Source organism: Panthera onca, chromosome Y (assembly GCF_046562875.1).
Source record: "Panthera onca isolate mPanOnc1 chromosome Y, mPanOnc1 haplotype 2, whole genome shotgun sequence".
NCBI classification, from domain to species: domain Eukaryota; kingdom Metazoa; phylum Chordata; class Mammalia; order Carnivora; family Felidae; genus Panthera; species Panthera onca.
In genome coordinates this window covers 23,320,235-23,344,173 of record NC_138358.1, presented here as the reverse complement: position 1 = coordinate 23,344,173, position 23,939 = coordinate 23,320,235, and the positions used below count along the sequence as shown (strand labels likewise).

Genomic DNA, 23,939 nt, shown 5'->3' with positions numbered 1-23,939 from the left:
GCAAGACCAGTATCGCTATTCCTTTATTCTTTAAATGTTCTACAAATTTAACTCTTCCATTTAAGTCTTTAATCCCCCTTTTGTTGACTTCTGTGTAAAGGATATGGGTTCAATTCCATTCTTCTACATACGGATATTCAGTTTTCCTAACACCAACTGTTGAAGACTCCTCTCTTTGTTGTGTATTCTGGGCACTCATTAAACACCCATTGACCATATCCACATAGATTTATCTCTAAGCTCTCTATCCCATTCCAACAGTCTAACTATGTTTGTCTTTACACTGATACACATTGTTTTCAGTAATTTAGCTTGTTATCTGATCAGGAACTGTGATACTTCAGCTCTACTCTTCTTTCTGAAGAATGGGCTTTTTGTGATCTTTAGAAGTTCCACTAGAATTAGAAAGTCATTCTTCTGAGGCACCTGCGTGGCTCAGTCGATTAAGTGTCCAACGTCGGCTCATGTCATGATCTCATGGTTGTGAGTCTAAGCCCCTCATCAGGCTCTGCACTGACTGTGGAGCCTGCTTAAGATTTTCTCTCTCCCTCTCTCTCTGCCCCTCCCTTGGTTGTGCTTTCCTACCCAAAAATAAATAAACACTTAAAAATTAATTTAAAAAAAGAATCATTCTTTCTATACCTGTAAAAAAAATTCTATTGGGATTTTTACAAAAATTGCAAGGAATCAGTAGGCCAATCTGGAATTTCTAATTAAAAAACCCACCAGAATTCTCTGGGGCGCCTGGGTGGCTTAGCCAGTTGAGCAGCCGACTTCAGCTCAGGTCATGATCTTGCAGTCTGTGAGTTCGAGCCCTGCGTTGGGCTCTGTGCTGACAGCTCAGAGCCTGGAGCCTGTTTCAGATTCTGTGTCTCACTCTCTCTGACCCTCCCCCATTCATGCTCTATCTCCCTCTGTCTCAAAAATAAATAAAGGTTCAAAAAATAAAAAACAAAAACACCAGAAGGGACTGAGAATATATGCAGAGAAACCGGACTTTATTTACAAAATTAAGGGGCTCCTGGATGACTCAATTAAGCATCTGACTTCAGCTCAGGTCATGATCTCATGGCTCCCCAGTTTGAGCCCTGTATCAGGCTCTGTGCTCACAGATCGGAGCCTGGAGCCTGCTTTGGATTCTGTGTCTCCCTCTTCTTCGAACCCACCCTGCTCATGCCTGCTGTCTCTCTCTCTCCTCTCTCTCTCTCAAAAATAAATAATAAAACATTAAAAATTTTTTTAAAAGACCAAAACTTTTGTACATGAAAAGACACTATTGAAGACAATTAAAATCCACAGAAGAAACTGAAAACACAAAGAATGGGAAAAAATATCTGCAAATGATATCTCATAGTTAATATTCAGTAGACATAAAAAAAACTCCTAACAAGTCAATAACAATATCAAACAACCCACTGACAAATGATCAGAGGACCTGAATAAATATTTCACCAACAAGGTGTGCACATGTCCAATAAGCACATGAAAAAAAAAAAAAAACCATCAAAACCACTAGTTAACAGGGAAATGCACATCAGTATCATAATAAAATGCAATTTCACAACCATTATGAAGGGCAAAAATATAGAAAATAACCAGCGTTGGCAAGATGTGGAGAAATGTGAACCCTGTGTGTTGTATGTTTTGTGTGTAGACAATGGTGCAGTCACCGTGGCTCCTCAAAAAGATTAAACATAAATTTACCATAAGACCCAGCAATTCTTATAGGTATATACATCTGAACATTGAAAACAGGGTCTCATATATTTGTACACAAATCTTTATAGCTGCTTTACTATTCACAATTGCTACTAGATAGAAATAACCTAAATGTCCACCCACAGAAGAATGAAAACAAAATATATTATTCAGTCATAAATAGTAATGAAGTTCTGATACATGCTACAACATGGATGAATCTTGAGGGTAATGATAACTGAAACAAGTAAAACACAAAAGGACAAATACTGCATGACTCTATTTATAGAAGGTATCTAGAATCCATATTCAAAGATATAAAGGTAGAATAAAGGGTCAAGGAATAAACTTAAAAGGAATACATGAGGAGCTCTACGAGCAGGAGACGAATTTAAAAATTCAGTACTTTTAAACAAAATTCAAAACTGTTTCACAATATTCTGAACCTTTTCATGATAAAAACCATTTAAAAAATTAGGAATATAAGGGAACTACTTTAAAACTGATAAAGGGTAGCAGCACTCTCAAAAATAGCCAAATTATGGAAAGAGCCTAAATGTCCATCAACTCATGAATGGATAAAGAAATTGTGGTTTATATACACAATGGAGTATTACGTGGCAATGAGAAAGAATGAAATATGGCCCTTTGTAGCAACGTGGATGGAACTGGAGAGTGTGATGCTAAGTGAAATAAGCCATACAGAGAAAGACAGGTACCATATGTTTTCACTCTTATGTGGATCCTGACAAAACTTAACAGAAACTCATGGGGGAGAGGAAGGAAAAAAAAAAAAAAGGAGGTTAGAGTGGGAGACAGCCAAAGCATAAGAGACTCTTAAAAACTGAGAACAAACTGAGTGTTGATGGGGGGTGGGAGGGAGGGGAGGGGAGGTGATGGGCACTGAAGAGGGCATCTTTTGGGATGAGCACTGGGTGTTGTATGGAAACCAATTTGACAATAAATTTCATATACTGAAAAAAGTAAAAATAAAAAATAAAACTGATAAAGGGCATTTATGAGAAGCCAAAGTGATTATAGCAACTTCATTAATATTGGCAACTATGATGTCCTTCACAGGGTGAATGTACAAGTAACTGTAATACATCCACACAATGAAATATTACTCATTGCTAAATATAAATGAGTTATCCAGTCATGAAATCATGAAAAAAAGTTAAATGCACATTACTCAAGGAAAGAAGCCAACTGGAAAGGAAACACTATGAAATACTACAGTTACATAATTAAAATTATGGAATAGAAACACATGCCAATTACTATAAATGGGTCAAGAAAAAAACAATATTATCTTTATTTGGAGATTTGACAGAGTATGCATTTAAGAACTTTAAAAACTACTAAAAAATTCAGTGAGTGTGCCTACAAGACCAATAACCACTTAAAAATACAAAAAGAAAAGGACTAGACGACAATGCCATTAATAAATACATTTAACAAAATGGGCATTGGAGGTCAGCACTGTCTCCATTCTGCCTTTCTTTTGATTTTCATGTTTCAAACTTATAGTTTATCAGTGCTTCCAGTTGCTGACATCTAACTGGAATATGGCTACACACACTCACCCACACAAACTTAAGTATACTCTATTGTGAAAGAGCTCAAAAGTCATCAGATGAATAAAGAAGATGTGAAGATGTGGTGTGTATTGTGTGTGTGTATATATTGTATATATATACATACAAATATATATATTGTATATATATACATACATATATGTGTGTGCATATATATTATACACACACACACACACACACACACACACACACACACACACAAAATGGAGTATTACTCAGCAATCAAAAAGAATAAAAGCTTGCCATTTGAAACAACATGGATGGAACTAGAGGATATTATGCTAAACAAAAGTAATCAGTCAGAGAAAGTCAGGTATACGACTTCACTCATGTGAAACTGAAGACACAAAACAGATGAACATAAGGAAAGGGAAGCAAAAATAATATAAAAACAGGAAGAGGGACAAAACATAAGAGACTCTTAAATAGAGAGGACAAACAGGGTTGCTGGAGGGGCTATAAGGGGCATTAAGGAAGACCCTTGACAGGATGAGCACTGAGTGTTATACATAGGGGATGAATCACTGGAATTGACTCCTGAAAACATTGCACTATATGCTAACTGATTTGGATGTAAATTAAAAATTAAATTAAAATACATATACATGTACACACACACACACACACACACACACACACACACACACACACCATTCTCTTAAGTTTATTCTCCCTATGTTTATTCAAGCATATTTCAAATAGGTCCTGCTCAGAGAAGCCTTAACTAGTCATAGTACACAATTTAGTAAAAGATATAGTCTAATTTTAAAAGATTCAAATGGTAAAATTCTGTAACTTTACTGATTACTCAGGATTAAAATTCATGTGTTTCATCTTTGAAAACTGCAATGAAATAAATATAACTTTAATATCCTAATATGCACGAATGATTATAAGAGACTTTCCATATATCAAAGGATTAAAAAATGTGTTTTCAAAAGCCAATGCACGGGGTGGCTCAGTTGGTTGAGAGTCCAGCTTCACCCTAGGTCATGATCTTGTCATTCCTGAGTTCGAGCCCCATGTCACACTCCATGCTGACAGCTCAGAGCCTGGAGCCTGCTTCAGATTCTATGTCTCCCTGTCTCTCTCTCTCTCTGCCCCTCCCCTACTCATTCTCTCTCCATCTTTCTCAAAAATAAACATTAAAAAGAAAACCTAAGCCAATGAAGAAAAACTATTTACACCAAAGGTTCAGTTGAGAAGTAAACATTTTCATCTATGACACTCATATATGATGGCTGCCTATTCTCAACATACATCTTACCAAACAAAAGAAATTTGAGATTAGCAGTATATTCTACCTCTGAAGGTGATTCAACTCTGGTTCAGTAAATATTGAAACTTGCGGTATGTGTGTGTGGTGGGGTCAGGAAGAGGTAGAGTACGAGATACAGAGACCTGATGCTAATTTTCTTAAAATCCCTTATACCATGATTGTTACTCCACAAGCTGGGTAAAAATATCTTAAAGTATCTTACTACATCCATTTTATAATATGAATAATCAAAGATGCCAGCAGCTTTCCTGTTTTGAGAATAATTCTGCATAATCCCTGTCTTCATTCCATTATTTTATACTTGGCCTAAAAACAAAAGGAAAGACTTTTACATAATTTTACTCTATGAAGTGTTTTATTTTCTCCTTCCTGAAAAGCTATTATATGTGCACTGTATCTCACAACTGAAATGCAATCACTATTATTCCACTGCTCATATTCTGGATATAGTCTGTATTTTTTCAGGCTCCTCTCAACGTCCTGATATTCTACCACAGACTGTAAATTTGTATGTTCTCCAACCACCAAACAAAATCTGACACACACAAAATATTCTAAAATTAGACTGAAACAGATTAAAATACCCACCTTGAAGTAATGGTAATAACATCAGTGTGACTATAGGGTGTATTACAAATAATAAGACCTTTAAAAGGTATTTCAATATTATAGAAAAACAGAGGAAACTATTCTAAGAAAATAGTTACAATTATCCACAAGTATTTTGAAAAGTAAATTAGATATTAATATCAGAATGGCATTCTTAAGTATAGTCATTTCACAGCATGCAAATGATTGAAGTTTAGACGCAAATCATATTAAAGGACAGTTTCTAGTATACAGCAAGCAGAGTGTTTGGGGAAATTTATTAAATTATAGTGAGTTGAAGGTAGTAACAAACACTATACACATATTGAATACAAACCTCAAATACCTTCATTTCTCTTGTATTATTTTTTCACTGAGCAAAATTGCAAACACAGGTAATGAGTATAAATACATATATATAAAATATATGCAGGAGTATATACTCAGAACTCGACTAACATTTCATTTAAAGCATGGTTTATAGAATTCACTTCACTTAAAGCATGAAGAAGATTGTTATTAGATCTGGTTCCTTTTTTAAATATAGTACGTTAAAGCACTTACCTGGGTTTCATACAAGTGGGCAATATGAAATTGAACTACAAAGGATCATGGAAAAGAATTAATTATAATACAGTTGACTTCAGGTAATAAACAAAAATATAGAAAATTATCAAATACAAGGAAACGCTAAAACTAAAGATTAGAAATCTGATTTAGATTATCTTTTGTGTTTACTTTAACAACACGTAAATTAATCTGCTAAAAATCATAAGAATGTCAAGAAAATATTAGTCATTATTAAAACTCCAGAAAAACTTTTACATTATGAACATGAAAATTCAACAATAAATACTACATGAAGCTCAAATCAATAGTATGTAAATTTAAGATTTTAAATGTATATATCATCCATGCAATATTCTCAAATTTTTAACTTAAAAACAGTCATTTAATTAAGACATGTTTTCCAAAATATACAAGTTACTCTTTAACAGAAAATCTCATTAACAATTTTTCCTTTTAAGTATTGGTCAGGGCAATATTAGCAAAATAGGAGGAAAATATTAAAAATAGGGGAAATGAGTTTTCAGTTTTTCAGAATTAGGTAGTTTTTATTTAAAGAAGAAAAAAAAGTCGAATCATCTAAAAAGCAAGGTTAGAAAATAAAAATAGCTGAAAAATCAAAAAAGGTAGAACACCATTTTTGCTTCCCTTTATTAGAGTTCTTCCAGTTGCCTAATTCCCACTCACCAGAGCATTAAATAACTTAGTGAGGGTCATGAATCAATAAAACAAAACTATAAAAATTACATACAAAATTTAGATTTTTGTATTCATGGTTTTTATTTTTCTGATGGAAAATGTCTTTTTTTGTTGTTGTTTAGATTCTAAGCAGGATAGTCTTTCAAAGTTATATACAAAATATTTATGTATGTGAATTTTAAGAAAAGTCTCACAGATGACATTTGCCTTAGGAAAAAAAGTACTAAGACATCTCTTTTTCTCTCCTTTCCTTCTGCTTCCCTTCCTTTTCTCTCATGGAATAGGAAAAAGGTAAAATTCTTTCTAGGAAGCATTAAAAAATTAAAAATTCTTAAAGTTGGCTTTAAAGATTATGTTTCAGTTAGTTTTGAAGGTATGGAAAATTCTCAGTTAATAAGTCCCCAGCTATCTAGTACTGGAGAACATTCCATGAGAGATAATTAAAATCAAACAACATTTTGGTACAAAGTTACTGCTCTACATGTGAGGTTACATATTACATCTTAATCACCATCCAGGTAGAATAAAAACATCTTCCTAGAGAAGATAAAAATACTATTGCCAAGATAACAACAGAACAAAATAAAGAAAAAAATCTAATGACAATAACAAACAATATTTATTTTATAAGTTATATTATTCTGTAAAGAGATCTTTTGTTTTATAGATTTACCTTATAGGCTAAGGCATTTCACAGGGGAAGATATTTTATAAGCTAAAATCTTTATTTTATATGTTCAGAGATTTTTTTTCCTCTTTGATGACCTTTCCTAAGGTAGCTCTCCTTACAATGCCATGTCCAGTTACCACTAATCACATCTCACTGCATGATTGGAGGGAACCAGGATTAAGAGTAAAAAATAAGGTAAAGACATGGAAAATCTGTTTCTCAATTTCCCAATCTTCATTCTATCTAATAAAAGGTAAGGGAAGAAAAGTTCAAGCTAACTTGTACCCTACCTAATACCATCTAAACTTTTCCCAGATTTTAGTCTCAGATCCTCACAATTGCACAAGGTATAACATTATCCTCTACAACATATTTCATTCTTAAATGTACTTTGAAGGAGGAACATAAACAAAAATTGCAAATGCTCCTGGCATTTCTCAATTATACAGACTAAAATTTGGACAAGTGTCAAATGGTCTTGAAATTTAAACTCAAATTTTTGGAATACCAGAAGAACTATATCTCAAAGAACAATCATATATGAAACTTCTGTATCCCCTAATTCTTTTTGAAATACTAATTGTACACATCCATTCACTATTTCTAAAACCAATATGTAGTATATACCCATTCAAAGAAACTATACATTTCTGATTTAAAATAGAATATTTGTTTTCTTTTTTAACTTTCCTTTGAAAACTTAAGACATTCCCAATTTTACAGGCACAAGTAACAGTGTCAAATAGTCATGGCCTGTGGAGTATTCAAACCCACAAAAATATTAAAAGGAAGAGAAATCATTTTTCCATTTAAATAATGCAAGACCACTACTAATGATCCCTAGCACAACACCAGCAATCACCATATAACACTATTTGTTCAACAAGAACCACCTACCTAAATCACCTGTCTCAATGTCTTTGACACAGGCTTGTGCTCCTCCATTTTATTCTCAGTAACCCAAAAAAACAAAAATATAGATTTGAAAAAGTATTTAGGGTCATAATTTGAAAGTTCCTATGAATATCAGATTCCTAAAAAAGACAAAAGAACTACTGTACTTACAAATACTTACTTTCAACACTGGACAAAGTACAGGGATTACAGTCAATCAAAGCTAACTGAAAATGCTGTGAGAGGAAGGCAAAAAATATTAATGGACTATACTTAGAATTGCATAATATAAATTTTTATAGTTTGGGCATTTTAAGGTTTTTTAACATATAGTAATTAGAAGATGTTACAAACCTAAAACATAACAGCCAACCAAAAAGAAAAAATTACTGTCATTCAAAACCTGTTATGAAAAGGAAAGTGTTATCAAGTTATTTATTCCCAACAGATATTTAAAAATGAAAAATGTGTTGGCAAAAAAATAACTTGGTCTACATATTCTGTGTCAGTCTTTATTAGATGAAAAAAAAACCTATTTCAGTATTCAAGTAAAAAAAAACTGTTACAGACATGCTTAAATAAAAATGTGGGTTTTTTTTTTTTTTTTAATGTTTTATTCATTTTTGAAAGAGACAGCAGGGAAAGGGGCAGACAGGGAGACTAAGGAATCTGAAGTGGGCTCTATGCAGTTACAGCAGCAAGCCCTCTGTGGAGCTCAAACTCAAGAGCTGTGAGATCATGACCTGAGCAGAATTCAGACGTTTAACCTTCTGAGCCACCTAGGTGTTCCTACATATAAAACATGTTTTTCAATTCATTATATAAAAATCTGAAAACTATTAACAACATAAAAGATTTTAAAATATTACTTCAAAACAAAACTTGAGGGCACCTGCGTGGCTCAGTCAGTTAAGTATTCAACTCTTGATTTCAGCTCATGTCACACTCTCATGGTAATAAAACCATGCCCTGTACGTCGAGCTCTGCTCTGAGTGTGAAGCCAGCTTGAGATTCTCTTTCTGCCCCACCTACCCTCTCTCTTAAAAAGAAAAAAACTAATTAAAAAAACATAAAAATGAAACAAAATTTAGAAACCAGAAAATTCTGAGAATTATCTTGAAAAACAAAATACATCTGCCTTTATATCTGTATTTCAACAAATTATAAGAGTAACACAACATACATTGAACAACCCATGTTGAAATTAACCTGTGAATTATATTACTAACCTTTTAAACAACATGTAAATTGTGTGTAAATATGTATAATCATTCATTATACACTAAAAATGTAACATGACATACAGCTCTATTTCTCATTATATCAAGTAAGGGTAACACATAATGTAAATACAATTGTAACTCTATTGTAGACACATTTGTAAGTTGGGCTAGGTACAGATCTAATATATACTGTTATTAGATCTATAAAATAATCTTATTAAAACATTAGTTTACTAATATTAGCTAACACTCTATAACACAATAATGTATAAATGATATATGGTATATAATAGTATTAGATATCATATACAAATCATTCATCTATATGCAAATACTAAATACACAGGTAACATTAAACATGACAAAATTAATTATTACTAAAACACTAAGTAATATAAGACACTTAATACTTATTGCTATAAACATCACATATACAAACTACTTAATAGAAAATAGTAAAACACTTGAATTTTTTGAAGTTAAAAGAAAAACAGACCCCATTTTGACCATCCTAGCAACTATTACCACAAACGTACATTCATTTTTCACAACGTTCATTAATTTTTCAACATTAAAATAAACAGCTAAATAATCAATTAAAATAATCAGCCATTAAATAACCTAAGGACAAGTTATTTTTAAAAATCAACTATAAAAATGCCATTCATACTTAAAATGCATGTATCTAAAATTATGAGACATACTGATTACTTCAAGTTTCAAATGCCAAGCTGTACATGCAGTTCAAACTATTATCTTCTGTGTGAAAAAATATTTAGCAAGTTTTAAGAACTACACTTCTATGTAGAATCAATGTGGAATCATTGGAATTCTTCAACCAGCCCCATTTATGCATAAAAACAATATTTGCTATCTGATAGTGTAACCAAATAATACATAGCATCAATGATAGAAACACTATGGTATTATAGGCCTATTAGGCTTCTAAACGGTATGTAGACAAACCTTTCCACAAATAGCGCTTGGTAAATGGGCTATCTACATAAAGAAAAAAGAAGTTGAACCCTATCTTCTACCATACACAAAAATTAACATGAAATACATTAGAGATGTTAATTTAACAACTATAAAAATGTTAGAAGATATATAGAAAAACAGTGGATATGGTAATTTCTCAACTATCACATCAAAAGCATAGACAACAATAGAAAAAAATAAATTGGCCTTCTTGAAAATTAAAGAACTTCTATGCTTGAAAAGACAGTGAAAAGAAAACCCACAGAAAGGGAGACACTATCTGCAAATCATAGATCTGATAAGTGATTAATATCCATATTTTATTTTAAAAAACCCAAAAACTACTCAACAAGAAAACAAAGGACCCAATTTAAAAATAAGCCAAAAATTTGAGTAGACATTACTATAAAGATAAACAAATGGTCAATAAACACAAGAAAAGATGCTTGACATTAGTCATTACAGATGTGCAAAATCAGTTATCCTTATCAAAATAACACCAGCATTCTTCAGAGCTAAGACAATCCTAAAATTTGTATGGAACTACAAAACACCACAAAAAGCCAAAGCAATGTTGAAAAAGAAAATCAAAGCTGGAGGCATCACAATCCCACACCTTCACCTGTATTACTAAAGCTATAATGATCAAGACAGTATGACACTGGCACAAAAACAGACACACAGATCAACGGAATAGAAGAGAGAACCCAAAAAGGACCCACAAATATATGGCCAACTAATCTTTGACAAAACATAAAGAGTACCAGGGAGAAAAAGGGTTCTTTAAATCTTTCCTTTAAAAAAAAACACAAAACCTTTTTTAAACGTTTATTTATGAGAGGGGAGAGAGAGGGAAGAAGGGAGGGAGGAAGGGAGAGAGAAACAAGGTACAAGCAGGAGAGGGGCAGAGAGAGAGAAAGAGAAAGAGAGAGAATCCTTAGCAGGCTCCAGGCCTGTCAGCACAGACTCCTATGCAGAGCTCAAACTCACGAACTATGCAATCATGACCTGAGTCGAAGTCGGACACTTAACCAACTGAGCCACCCAGGTGCCCCAAAAAGACAGTCTCTTAAGCAAAAGATGCTAAGAGAAATGGACAGGATCATGTGGAAGAATGAAAGTAGACCACATTCACAAAAATAAATTCAAAATGGTTCGAGGACCCAATTTGGGGGGTGGGAGGCAGGGGGCAGGAAACCATCAAAATCCTACAGGAATAAACAGGAAGCAACTACTCTGACCTCAGCCATGGTAACTTCTTACTCCACATGTCTCCAGAGGCAAGGGAAACAAAAGCAAAAATGAACTACTGGAACCTCATCAAAATAAAAAGCTTCTGCACAGCAAAGGAACAACCAACCAAATTGAAAGGCAACAAGAGAATGGGAGAAGACACTTGCAAATAACATATCAGATAAAGGGTTAATACCCAAAATCTATCTATAAAGAACTTCCCAAACTCAACACACACAAAATATAATACAATGCAGAAATGGGCAAAAGATATGAACAAGCACTTTTCCAAAGAAGACATCAAGATGGCTAACAGACACATGAAAAGATGCTTAACGTCACTCATTACCAAGGAAACAGAAATCAAAACCACAATGAGGTATTACCTCAAACCCGTCAGAATGGTTACAATGAACAACTCAGGCAACAATACATGTTGGCAAAGATGCAGAGAAACAAGAATCCTTTTTGCAGTTGGTGGGAATGCAAAATGGTGCAGTCCCTCTGGAAAACTGTATGGAGGTTCCTCAAAAAATAATAAATAGAACTGCCCTATGGCCCAGAAATTGCACTATTAGGTATTTATCCAAAGGATACAGCTGTACTGTTCCAAAGGGGCACATGCACCCCAGTGTTTATAGCAGTGCTACCAACAATAGCCAAAGTATGCAAATATCCCAAATGTCTACCAACTGATTAACAGATGAAGAACATGTGGTGTGTGTATATATACACAAAGGAATATTACTCAGCAATTAAAAAAAAAAAACTGAAATCTTGCCATTTGCAACAACGTGAATGGAACTGGAGGGTATTTTGGTAAGCGAAATAAGTCAGTCAGAGAAAGAGAAGTATCACATGATTTCACTCATACGTGGAATTTAAGACACAAAACAGATGAACACAAGGGAAGGGAAGCAAAAATAATGTAAAACAGAGAGGGAGATAAACCATAAAAGGTCCTTAAATACAGACAACAAATTGAGGGTTACTGGAGGGGTGCTGGGTGGGCAGATGAACTAAATGAGCAAGGGACATTAAGGAGGACACTTGTTGGTTAGATAAGCACTAGGTGTTAAATGTAAGTGATGAATCACTGAATTCATTTCCTGAAATCATTATCACACTCTATGTTAACTAACTTGGATTTAAATTTACAAAATAATAATAAATAAAAGTTAATAAAATTTAAATTACAAAAAAGAGGAGGAGGAGGAGAAACCAGCATCTGGGGGAAAAAGTAATGAGCAGACATAGTTTAATGGGTGCAGAATTTTCTACGGTATGCTGAAAACCTTGGATAACACACAGATAAGAGTTATATATATAACATCATAAATATAAATGCTACACACTTAAATTTCTAAAATAATCAATATTATGTATAATTTATCACAATAAAAAGGAATACTTAAATAATTCAAGACAATACTTGAAAAAAATTAGGCTAGCCTATAAGGTACTGCATTTCATACATTTAAAGGCTTAAAATGGGATAAATTATTAACATGAATATGGCCCTTAAGTAACAAAAACTTTGTTCAATGAACAAACTCTGAGAATCAATAATGCATAAAACTATGCAGATACTCGAGATATTTTATCAATATCCTATTTTGGTTGTGATATACCGCATACTATAGTCAAGCAAGATGTCACCCTGAAGGAAACTCTGATGGCATATATGAACACACTGTACTCTTTCTTACATGTACATTTACTATAATCAGAAAATAAAAAGTAAATGATAATAACCAAAATGGGGGCAAAGGGAGGGGGGTAGTTTACTCAAGAAATATCCAACAGCTGTACAGTTTAAGTTGCTTTTATTTTCCAATTATGCAAAGCTGACTGTGTGTCCTTAATGTGATACCAGAGCAAGGCTTATTTAATAAATTGTTTCTTCTACAGAGAAAGACCAGCGTAACACTCACACATCATTCAGAAGTCTTACACTCACACATCATTCAGAAGTCTTATCATGAATTACAATGTAATGTGATAAAATAGATCTTTCCTAAATGACTCATCAAACAACTCATCTTAAAAGAAATAATTTTCAAGATGACAGTACTTCAGTACTATTATCACAGTAAAACCCCCAAATTAAAGAGATGTGTATAACCTAAGTCATGCTACATTTAATCTGTGAGTATTCCATATCCTATGATGAAACTGGTTTTGCAGAAGGAAAAATCTTGAAAGCAGCAGAAAAATTACTGCTTTAGTGTGCCAAACCCAAGAAAACATAAAATAATAAACACTTTCAAACAACATAAACCTTGCAAACCTTTACACAATAAGCAAAGGCAACAAAGCCACAACAAGTAGGACTATATCAAACTAAAAAGCTTCTGCACAGCGCAGGAAACCATCAGCAAAATTAAATGGCAATATACTAAAAAGAAAATGTCTACAGATCACTATCTGACAAGAGGTTAACTTCCAAAATACAAACGAACTCATTAAACTCAAAAGGGAAAGGGAGAGGGAGAGGGAGGGGGGAGGGGGGGGAGAAGGGAGGGGGAGGAAGGAGGGGAGGGGGAGGGGGAGGAGTGGAGAGGAAAAACCCCCATAAATAGTCTGATTAAAAATGGGGAGAGGTAGCACAAAAACAGACACTCAGATCAATGGAACAGAATAAAGAACTCAGAAATGGCCAACTAATCTTTCACAAATATATGGTCAACTAATCTTTGACAAAGCAGGAAAGAACATCCAATGGAATAAAGACAGTCTCTTCAGCAAGTGGTGCTGGGAAAACTGAACAGCGACATGCAGAAGAATGAACCTGGACCACTTTCTTACACCATACACAAAAATAAACTCAAAATTGATGAAAGACCGAAACATAACACAGGAAGCCATAAAAATCCTAGAGGAGAAAGCAGGCAAAAACCTCTTTGATCCTGCCCACAACAACTTCTTACTCAATTACGTCTTCAGAGCCAAGGTAAACAAAAGCAAAAATGAACTATTGGGACCTCATCAAAATAAAAAGCTTCTGTCCAGCGAAGGAAACAATCAGCAAAACTAAAAGGTGACAGAATGGGAGACGATTATGTGCAAATGACATATCAGATACAGGGTTAGTATCCAAAATCTATAAAGAACTTATCAAACTCAACACCCAAAAAGCAAATAATCCAGTGAAGAAATGGGCAAAAGACATGAATAGACACTTCACCAAAGAAGACATCCAGATGGCCAACCGACACATGAAAAAATGCTCAACATCTCTCATCATCAGGGAAATACAAATCAAAACCACAATGGATATGACCTCACACCTGTCAGAATGGCTAATATGAACAACTCATGCAACAACAGATTATGGCAATGATGCAGAGAAAGAGGATCTCTTTTGCATTGTTGGTGGGAATGCAAACTAGAGCAACCACTCTGGAAAACAGAACGGAGGTTCCTCAAAAAACTAAAAATAGAACTATCTTACGACCCAGGAATTGCACCACTAGGTATTTATCCAAGGGATACAGGTATGCTGTTTCGAAGGGGCACATGCACCCCAATGTTTATAGTAGCACTACCCACAATAGCCAAAGTATGGAAAGAGCCCAAATGTCCATCGATGGATGAATGGATAAAGAAGATGTGGTGTATATATAGACAATGGAGTATTCCTTGGCAATCAAAAAGAATAACATCTTGCCATTTGCAACTACGTGGATGGAACCAGAGGGTATTCCGCTAAGCGAAATTAGCCAGAAAAAACAAATATCATATGACTTCACTCATATGAGGTCTTTAAGACACAGAACAGATGAACAGAAGGGAAGGGAAGCAAAAATAATATAAAAACAGGGAGGGGGACAAAAACAGAGTCTTAAATATGCAGAACAGAGGGTTACTGGAGGGGTTGTGGGAGCGGGTATAGGCTAAATGAGTAAGGGGCATTAAGGAATCTACCCCTGAAATCATTGTTGCACTGTATGCTAACTAATTAGGATGCAAATTTTAAAAAATAAAACTAAAATTAATTTTTTAAAAATGGGCAGAGGATCTGAAGTGACAGCTTTTTAAGGAAGACCTATACCTTTATTCAGGTGAATGAAAAGATGTGCAACTTCACTCACCATTGCAAAACAAAACTATAATGAGATACCACCTGACACCAGTCACAATGGTTAGTATCAAAAATAACAAGAAATAACAAGTATTGAGAAAGATGTGGAGAAAATAGAACCCTCCTACACTCTTGGTAGTATTTTGTGAAATACAACATAGAAAGGAAATACTGTATGATCTCACACATATGTAGAATATGAAAATTTCAAGAGGTGCCTGGGTGGTTCAGTCGGTTGGGCAGCCGACTCTGGTTTCGGCTTGGATTATGATCCCGTGTTTCATGGGTTCCACCCCTGCATCACGCTCTGCACGGTCGTGGTGCAGAGCCTGCCTGGGATTCTATCTCTCCCTCTCTCTCTGCCTCTCCTCTGCTTGTGTGCAAAGAAGTAAATAAACAAACAAACAAATATTTTTTACGGTGAGAATTCAAAAATTAAAAACCAACTGGAAAAAGTCTTTCTCTTTAATAAGTGGGTGCTGGGAACTTTCACCACTTTCTTATCCCACACACTATAAACTCAAAATGAATTAAAGACTTATATGTGAGATATCAAACCATAAAAATCCTAGAAGAGACCACAGGAAGTGGCAATAACCTCTTAGACACTGACCATAGCAACATTTTTCTTGGTATGTCTCCAGCAAGAGAAATAAAAGCAAAATTAAACTATTGGGACTACATCAAAATCAGAAGGCTTTTGCACAGCAAAAGAAACGATCCACCAAACTAAAAGGCAACCTACTGAATGGGAAAAGATATTTGCAAATGACATATCAGACAAATGGTTATGCTCCAAATTCTAGAAAGAACTTGTATACAACTCAACACTCCCAAAAATGATCCAATGAAAAAATGGACAAAAGACATGAACCGACATTTCTCCAAAGACAACACCCAGATTAGCAAACAGACACATCATGCTCAACATCACTCATTACAGGTAAAATACAAATCAAAATTACAATGAGATACCACCTCACCCCTGTTGGAATGGCTAAAATCAACAACAGGAAACAATAAGTATTGGTGAGGATGTGGTGAAGAGTAATCCTCATGCACTGTTGGTAGGAATACAAACTGGTTCCATTACCACAGAAAACAGTATGGAGGATCCTAAGAAAGTTAAAAGTACATCTACTCTATGATCCAGCAATCAATCAGTATACTGGGTATTCACCCAAAGAATACAAAACACTAGGGCACCTGAGTGGCTCAGTCATTTAAACATCCAACTCTTGATTCCAGCTCAAGTCATGATCTCATGGTTTATGAGTTTATGAATTCAAGCTTGCCACTGTCGCACATAGCTGCCTGCGAGTTTCTGTCTCACTTTCTCACCCTCTCCCCTGCTCATGTTTGCTCTCACTCTCAGAAATAAATAAACATTAAAAAAAAGAATTCAGAACACTAATTCAAAGGAGTATGTGCCCCTATGTTTATAGCAGCATTATTTATAACAGCCAAATTATGGAAGCAGCCCAAATATCCATCGACTGAGGAATGGATAAAGAAGTGGTAGACAGACAGATAGATAAGACATTAGATTAGATTAGATTAGATAGATAGATAGATAGATAGATAGATAGGTGGGTGGGTGGGTGGGTGGGTGGGGGTGTGTGGACGGACGGACAGACGGACGGACAGAGATAAAGAGATCTCAATGGAATACACCAGCCATAAAAAAGAAGGGAATCTTGGGGTGCCTGGTGGCTTAGTCGGTTGAGCCTTTGACTTTGACTTGGGTCATGAATTCAAGGTTCATGGTTTCTGGTCCCGCACTGGGCTCTGTGCTGACAACTTGGAGCCTGGAGCCTGCTTTGGATTCTGTGTCTCCCTCGTTCTCTGCCCTTCCCCAACTCATGAAGCGCGCGCGCGCGTGCGTGTGTCTCAAAAATAAACATTAAAAAAAGATTTTTTTTTTAATGCATGGAGCCAAAGTGTACTACGCCACGTGAAATGAAGTCAGAGGACACAAATACCAAATGATTTTGCTCGTATGTGGAATTTAAGGAAAAAACAAACAAAAAAACGAGGGAAGGGGGGACTGATAGAAAAGAGACAGACAAACCAAGAAACAAACTCCTAACTCTAGAGAACAAACACAGTTAGGGGGATAGCAGATGGGTGAAGAGGTGAGAGGATTAAGGATTTTACTTGTTGTGATAAACACTGGGTAATGTGTAGAATTGTTGTATCACTATACTGTATACCTGAAACTAACAAAACACTGTATGTTAACTATATTGGAATTAAAATACAACTTAATTTTAAAAATTAACAAAAATAAGTCAAACACAAACATCTCCTAGCTACAGAGAACAAATTGGTGATTGCCAGAGGTGAAGGGGGTGGGGGGTAAGTAAAATGAGTGAAGTTGGTCAAAAGGTACTAACTTCCAGTAGGTAAAGTAACTAAGTCCTGACATACAGCATATAGCACAGCAAAAGTAGTAAACCATGCTGTAATTTGTATTTAAAGTTGCCTTAAAAAGTAGAACTTGGGGCGCCTGGGGGACTGAGTCAGTTAAGTATCTGACTTTATTCAACTAAAGTTGTGATCTGGTAGTTTGGGAGTTCAAGTCCCACATCAGGCTCCATTCTGACAGCTCAGAGCCTGGAGCTGCTTTTGATTCTGTGTCTCCCTCTCTCTGCTCCACCCCACTTATGCTTTGTTCTTCTCTCTCTCTCAGAAAAAAAACATTAAAAAAAATTTTTTTATTGTTATGACAGCTTTCAAAATTTAATAATGAAACTGACGAGCATATTTTATATCTGTAAAATATTTTCAACAAACCTCATCAATTTTAAATTCTATTACCATCAAAAAATATTCATAAGGAATTTATGATCATTTCTTCACTGAAAGATAATTTAATTACAGGGTGGATGGAGAGTTTGAGCCCCCATTGGGCTATGTGCTGACAGCTCAGAGCCTGGAGCCTGCTTCAGATTCTGTCTCCCTCTCTCTCTGCTCTTCCCACTCACATTCTACCTATCTCTCTGAAAAGTAAATAAACATTAAAAAAAAACTGGAGCACCTGGGTGGCTCAGTCAGTTAAGCATCTGACTTCAGCTCAGGTTGTGATCTGCAGGTTGGTGGGTTCAAGCCTTGCATTGGGCTCTGTACTAACAGCTCACAGCCTGAAGCCTGTTTCGGATTCAGTGTCTGCCCCTCCCATGCTCACCCTCTGTCTCTCTCTGTCTCTCAATAATAAATAAACGTTAAAAAAAAAAAAAAGATAATTTAATTATAGCTTTACAGAGTAAGCAATAATAGTTTGTTTATTATTTACAATAATAATTGGAAACTGCTACTAAGAAAGCATCTGGAAAAAAACCAACATCATTTGCTTTATAAAAGTTGAATGCTTTACAATATCTTCATTTCAATCCACCACTTTGTCAAGACTAGTTTCTACTATAAAATGTTTGACTAAACATTATATACTGTAAGTAGTACTGTGAATTATAACTGCTAAACAAAAGTTATGTGGGTAAAAAGAGGGGTATATATTAGTTGCCTCAGTATGAACCTACAAATTTTATTTTTAATTTTCAATGTTCAATCTTTTCCATTATATGTATTAAAATGTAACTCTGCCACTGAATTTAAGAAGTTGGGCTTATAGTGGGGCACCTAAATGGCTCAGTCAGCTGAGCATCTGACTCTTGGTTTGGGTTCAGGTAATGATCTTGCAGCTTCGTGGCTTTAATCCTCCTATCAGGGTCTGTGGGCTGGTGCCAGCCTACTCCAGATTCTCTCTCTCCCTGTGCCTTTCTCCCACTTGTACAGTCTCTGTCCCTCTCAAAATACATAAATAAACAAACTTTAAAAAATAATAATAATAAAATCTTTTGCAAAAAATTGGGCTTGGAGAACCTGGGTGCCTCAGTCCGTTAAGTATCTGACTTCAGCCCTGTCATTATCTCGGGGTTCGTGAGTTTGGGCCCCACAAGCGGCTCTGTGCTGACAGCTTGGTCCCTGAAGCCTGCTTCGGATTCTGTGTCTCTCTCTCTGCCCCTTCCCTTCTCACACTGTCTCTCTGTCTCTTAAAAGTAAATACAACATTGAAACACGTTTTCAAAAGTTGGGCTTATACTCTGTAAATTTAAATTTTTCATTTTATTTTTTTTCTAGGAATTTATGTCTATTTTATGTTGTAACACAAGGAAGGAGAGACAGACCACTAACTGAAGCATGAAAAAAACTAGTACTGGAAGCCATCTAATCAGTGTAAGTCAAAAAAAAAAAGAGAGAATAAGTTTTCTTATATTCAATGTTCTTTCCACCTCTTATGTAATCTGTAATTGATATATGTATGTAGTATGTTGTCCATAGTGGGCCAAAGTATCTTGTCAATGAAGATAAGATAAACAGTCATTCAAAGAAACAGAACTTGGCTTTTCTCAACAATAACACAGTAAAGGCCCAGAGAGTAAATATTTTCTATTTTGTAGGATATGCAGTCTTTGACATACCTCTGACACTGTAACCCAAAAGCACCCACAAATAATTTGTAAACTAACAAGTGCAGCTGTAAAACCATTGTAGAATAAAAAGTAATTTACCAACCCCTATCTTAAATTATCCCAGAATAATGCTCTAAAACTCCTGGCATATGATATGCCCAGTGAACAATGCAAAATGAATTACTAAAAGATATACTGTGAAAGTACTGGTATACTAGATAAAACAGTAAAATAAAACCCATGAATACACTCTTCTGTCTTGGCTGCAACTAGTAATGCTAAATGATGTGTTAATGCTCATGTTTATTACTCCTTTTATATTTGCCTCTTAAGTCAGTACTTCTTATTTTCAACTAGCAAATTATAAGGAGACAATACGTTTATAAGTATGCCAGGAAAAGATCCCAAAGTACATACACAAATACACACAAACATACAATCCTATAAAAATCCAACAGCTCTGCTATTAGTATATATTTAAGGAAATTAGCATTATACACATAAGCAAAGTATCAGGGGAGAACCCTATATAATTCCATGAAATTAAGATGGTTTCTGAAAAACATGAATCCTGTACCAATATTCTTATACTGTACTCATTTCAAAGAATCCATTTTAACAGTTTAATAGTAAATAGAAGTTACTAGTATTATAAAAATGTATTTGTCAAAATGTCTTTTATTGAAGCAATGATTATGCTTTAAACATATTGTTATAGAGTACATCAGTATCACTTAAATTAAGAAGTAATGAAGTAAAATCTTACTATCACCCAAGTAAGGAAACAACAAAATGTACCCAGGAAACTATATAAGAAAGGAAAAGTGAAAACAACAAAATCTGAAGTGATGTTATTATTCTGGAGTAGAATAGTTCATATACAGGTTTAGCCCACAAATGGAGTACGTTTTTTTTTTTCTTCAATATATGAAGTTTATTGTCAAATTGGTTTCCATACAACACCCAGTGCTCATCCCAAAAGGTGCCCTCCTCAATACCCATCACCCACCCTCCTCTCCCTCCCACCCCCCATCAACCCTCAGTTTGTTCTCAGTTTTTAACAGTCTCTTATGTTTTGGCTCTCTCCCACTCTAACCTCTTTTTTTTTTCCCCCCCTTCCCCTCCCCCATGGGTTCCTGTTAAGTTTCTCAGGATCCACATAAGAGTGAACACATATGGTATCTGTCTTTCTCTGTATGGCTTATTGCACTTTGCATAAAACTCTCCAGTTCCATCCATGTTGCTACAAAGGGCCATATTTCATTCTTTCTCATTGCCACGTAGTACTCCATTGTGTATATAAACCACAATTTGTCCATTCATCAGTTGATGGACATTTAGGCTCTTTCCATAATTTGGCTATTGTTGAGAGTGCTGCTATAAACATTGGGCTACAAGTGCCCCTATGCATCAATACTCCTGTATCCCTTGGGTAAATTCCTAGCAGAGAACTGCCATTTCTAACACTCACTGAGCACATTAAAATTCTGTTTGTCATTTAATGTAATAATAAGACCATATAACTGAAAATAGTGTAAATATCACTTTTTTGAGGATAGATGAAATTCTATGAATGGAAAATGGAACTGGAATTCAGAATGGCTACACATAGTATCTCCCAATTAGAAGGTATCTTATGGTTGGTGGGTTTGACCATGAGCCCTGCTTCAGGCTCTGTGCTGACAGCATGGAGACTGCTTAGGATTCTCTCTCTCCCTTTTCTGCCCCTCCCCACACTTGCACTCCCTCTGTCAAAATAAATAAATCTTAACACCTTAAATCACCTTAGCAAGATGAAGATATTTTGAGGCAGTGTCAAGTTTTAAAATGAAACTTACTCCCTCAATGGCTCTTTACACTACACTAAAAGTGGAATCACTCCGCTTCAGAGACACATCTGGCTATTTTCAGGAAGAGAAATGAAAAAAGAAGGGCTGATAATGTATGGATGTGCAGAAAAAAAGTATAGGAATCTTTTATAACTTAGGAAAAAGGAGCACCTGGCTGGCTCAGTTGGTTGAGCATCTGACTTTGGCTCTGGTCATGATCTCAAGGTTTATAGGTTCAAGCCCCATGTTGGGCTCTGTGCTGACAGTTAGAGCCCGGAGCCTGCTTTGGATTCTGTGTCTCCCTCTCTCTCTCACCCTCCCCCGCCTCAAAAATAAATAAACATGAAGTAACTTTTTAAACAACTTAGTAACTAGAACATGCAAAATATACCATGTCTCTCATGGAGTTAAGGGGAAAAAACAAGGTAGGTTCAGAAAGACCTGAAATGTATGTGACTTAAACTTGGCTTTGTTCTCTAAGAGCAACACCCATTCTACATTACCTCTTGGACAATCAGATCTTCCTCAATAATGGATCTACCAGTAATTCCATCCCTTCCGACAGAAAATCACCCAACCTACATCTGACAAGTGAGAAACAAGGGCAAGTCCCTTGCAGATTTTTAAAAAGTTATTTCAAGGGGCAACTGGGTGCCTTACTTGGTTAAGCGTCTGACTTTTGATTTTGGCTGAGGTCATGGTCTCATGTTTGCTGAGATAAAGCCCTGCATTGGCTCTGCACTGACAGTACAGAGTCTGCTTACGATTCTCTCTCCACCCCCCACCCCCCTCTATTCTCTCTATGCCCCTCCCTTGCTCATGCTCTATCTCTCTCTCTCAAAAATAAACAAACATTTAAAAGTAAATAAGTAAAAAGTTATTTCAATATTTCTAAGTCTTCAAGATACTAAGAAGAAGCTACATTCTATTCTGCCACATCATAGGAAGATGAGAATGATGATGATACCTTTGCCAAGCACCTACTGTGGGTCTGGATTACAGTAAGTCACAAACTAATGAATATAAACAGAATGAGAAGGAAGGTACTTCTTTCACATATGGTAACTATGCTATACGAAAGATGGAAAAAGCAACAGATAAGAAAAAATATGAATCTTCATGACATATCTAAAACAACTAAATCAATTAATCTTGAAGCCTGGAATTCCTAGGACAAGAGCTATTGCATTTTTACTGTTATCTGAACCAACCTGAGTTAAGATTTAAGTGTCTACACTAATACACTGCACCAGGAAATACCATGGTATAGTACAGAGGTTTTTATACCTGGCAAGACTAATTACTACAGTCCAACCTAGGAATGAGTCATAGTTTCATTCATGTAATTTTTTTAAACATTTTTATTTTTGAGAGACAGAGACAGAGCACAAGCAGGGGAGGGGCAGAGAGAGAGGGAGACACAGAATCTGAAGCAGGGTCCAGGCTCTGAGCTGTCAATACAGAGCCTGGCATGGGGCTCAAACCCACAAATTTTGAGATCATGACCTGAGCTGAAATCAGATGCTCAACTGACTGAGCCACCCAGATGGCCCCTAGTTTCATTCATTTTAAATGCTAAGTAATTATATCACAATATATGATAATTTCTCATCCTGCAGCACCTGGGTGACTCAGTGGTTAAGCATCTGACCCTTGGTTTTAGCTCAAGTCATGATCTTGTAGTTCATGAGTTCAAGCCTCATGTCGGACTCTGCACTGACAGCATGGAGCCTGCTTGGGATTCTGCCTCCCTGCTCTCTCTTCCCCACCCCTGGTTGTGCTCGCGCTCTCTCTCTCTCTTTCTCTCTCTCTCTTTCAAACAGACAGGCATATTTCTATTAACAGAGAACTTAAAAAGCAAATGCTGGGATCAAATAAAAATCAAATGACCTAAAAACTAACAGAAAGATAAGTGTCAAAAACATCCCAATATCCTATTTTATTTATTTATTTTTTTTATTGTTTATTTTTTTGAGAAAGAGAGAGAAGAGGAAAGGGCAGAGAGAGAAGGAGAAACAAAATCCCAAGCAGGCTCCAGGCTCTGAGCTGCCAGTACAGAGCCCAATGCAGGGCTTGAACTCAAGAAAGGTGGACATCATGACCTGAGCAGAAGTCTGATGTCTAACC

General features: G+C 35.5%; 1 protein-coding gene across 6 annotated transcripts in view; it reads right to left on the bottom strand.

The window, feature by feature from the left end:
* LOC145714981 (lysine-specific demethylase 6A-like) overlaps window positions 1-23,939 on the bottom strand; it is a 192,661-nt gene that overhangs the window by 75,389 nt on the left and 93,333 nt on the right. For all 6 annotated transcript variants that reach the window (XR_014137095.1, XM_081794572.1, XM_081794573.1 and 3 more), the window contains exons 7-8: window positions 8,175-8,229; window positions 5,728-5,762 (exon numbers count right to left, since the gene is read on the bottom strand). Coding sequence is in view for 5 of the 6 variants with exons in the window: in XM_081794572.1 (XP_081650698.1) it covers window positions 5,728-5,762; window positions 8,175-8,229 (90 nt within the window). In the remaining variant the exon portion in view is untranslated. The remainder of the gene's footprint in view (window positions 1-5,727; window positions 5,763-8,174; window positions 8,230-23,939) is intronic.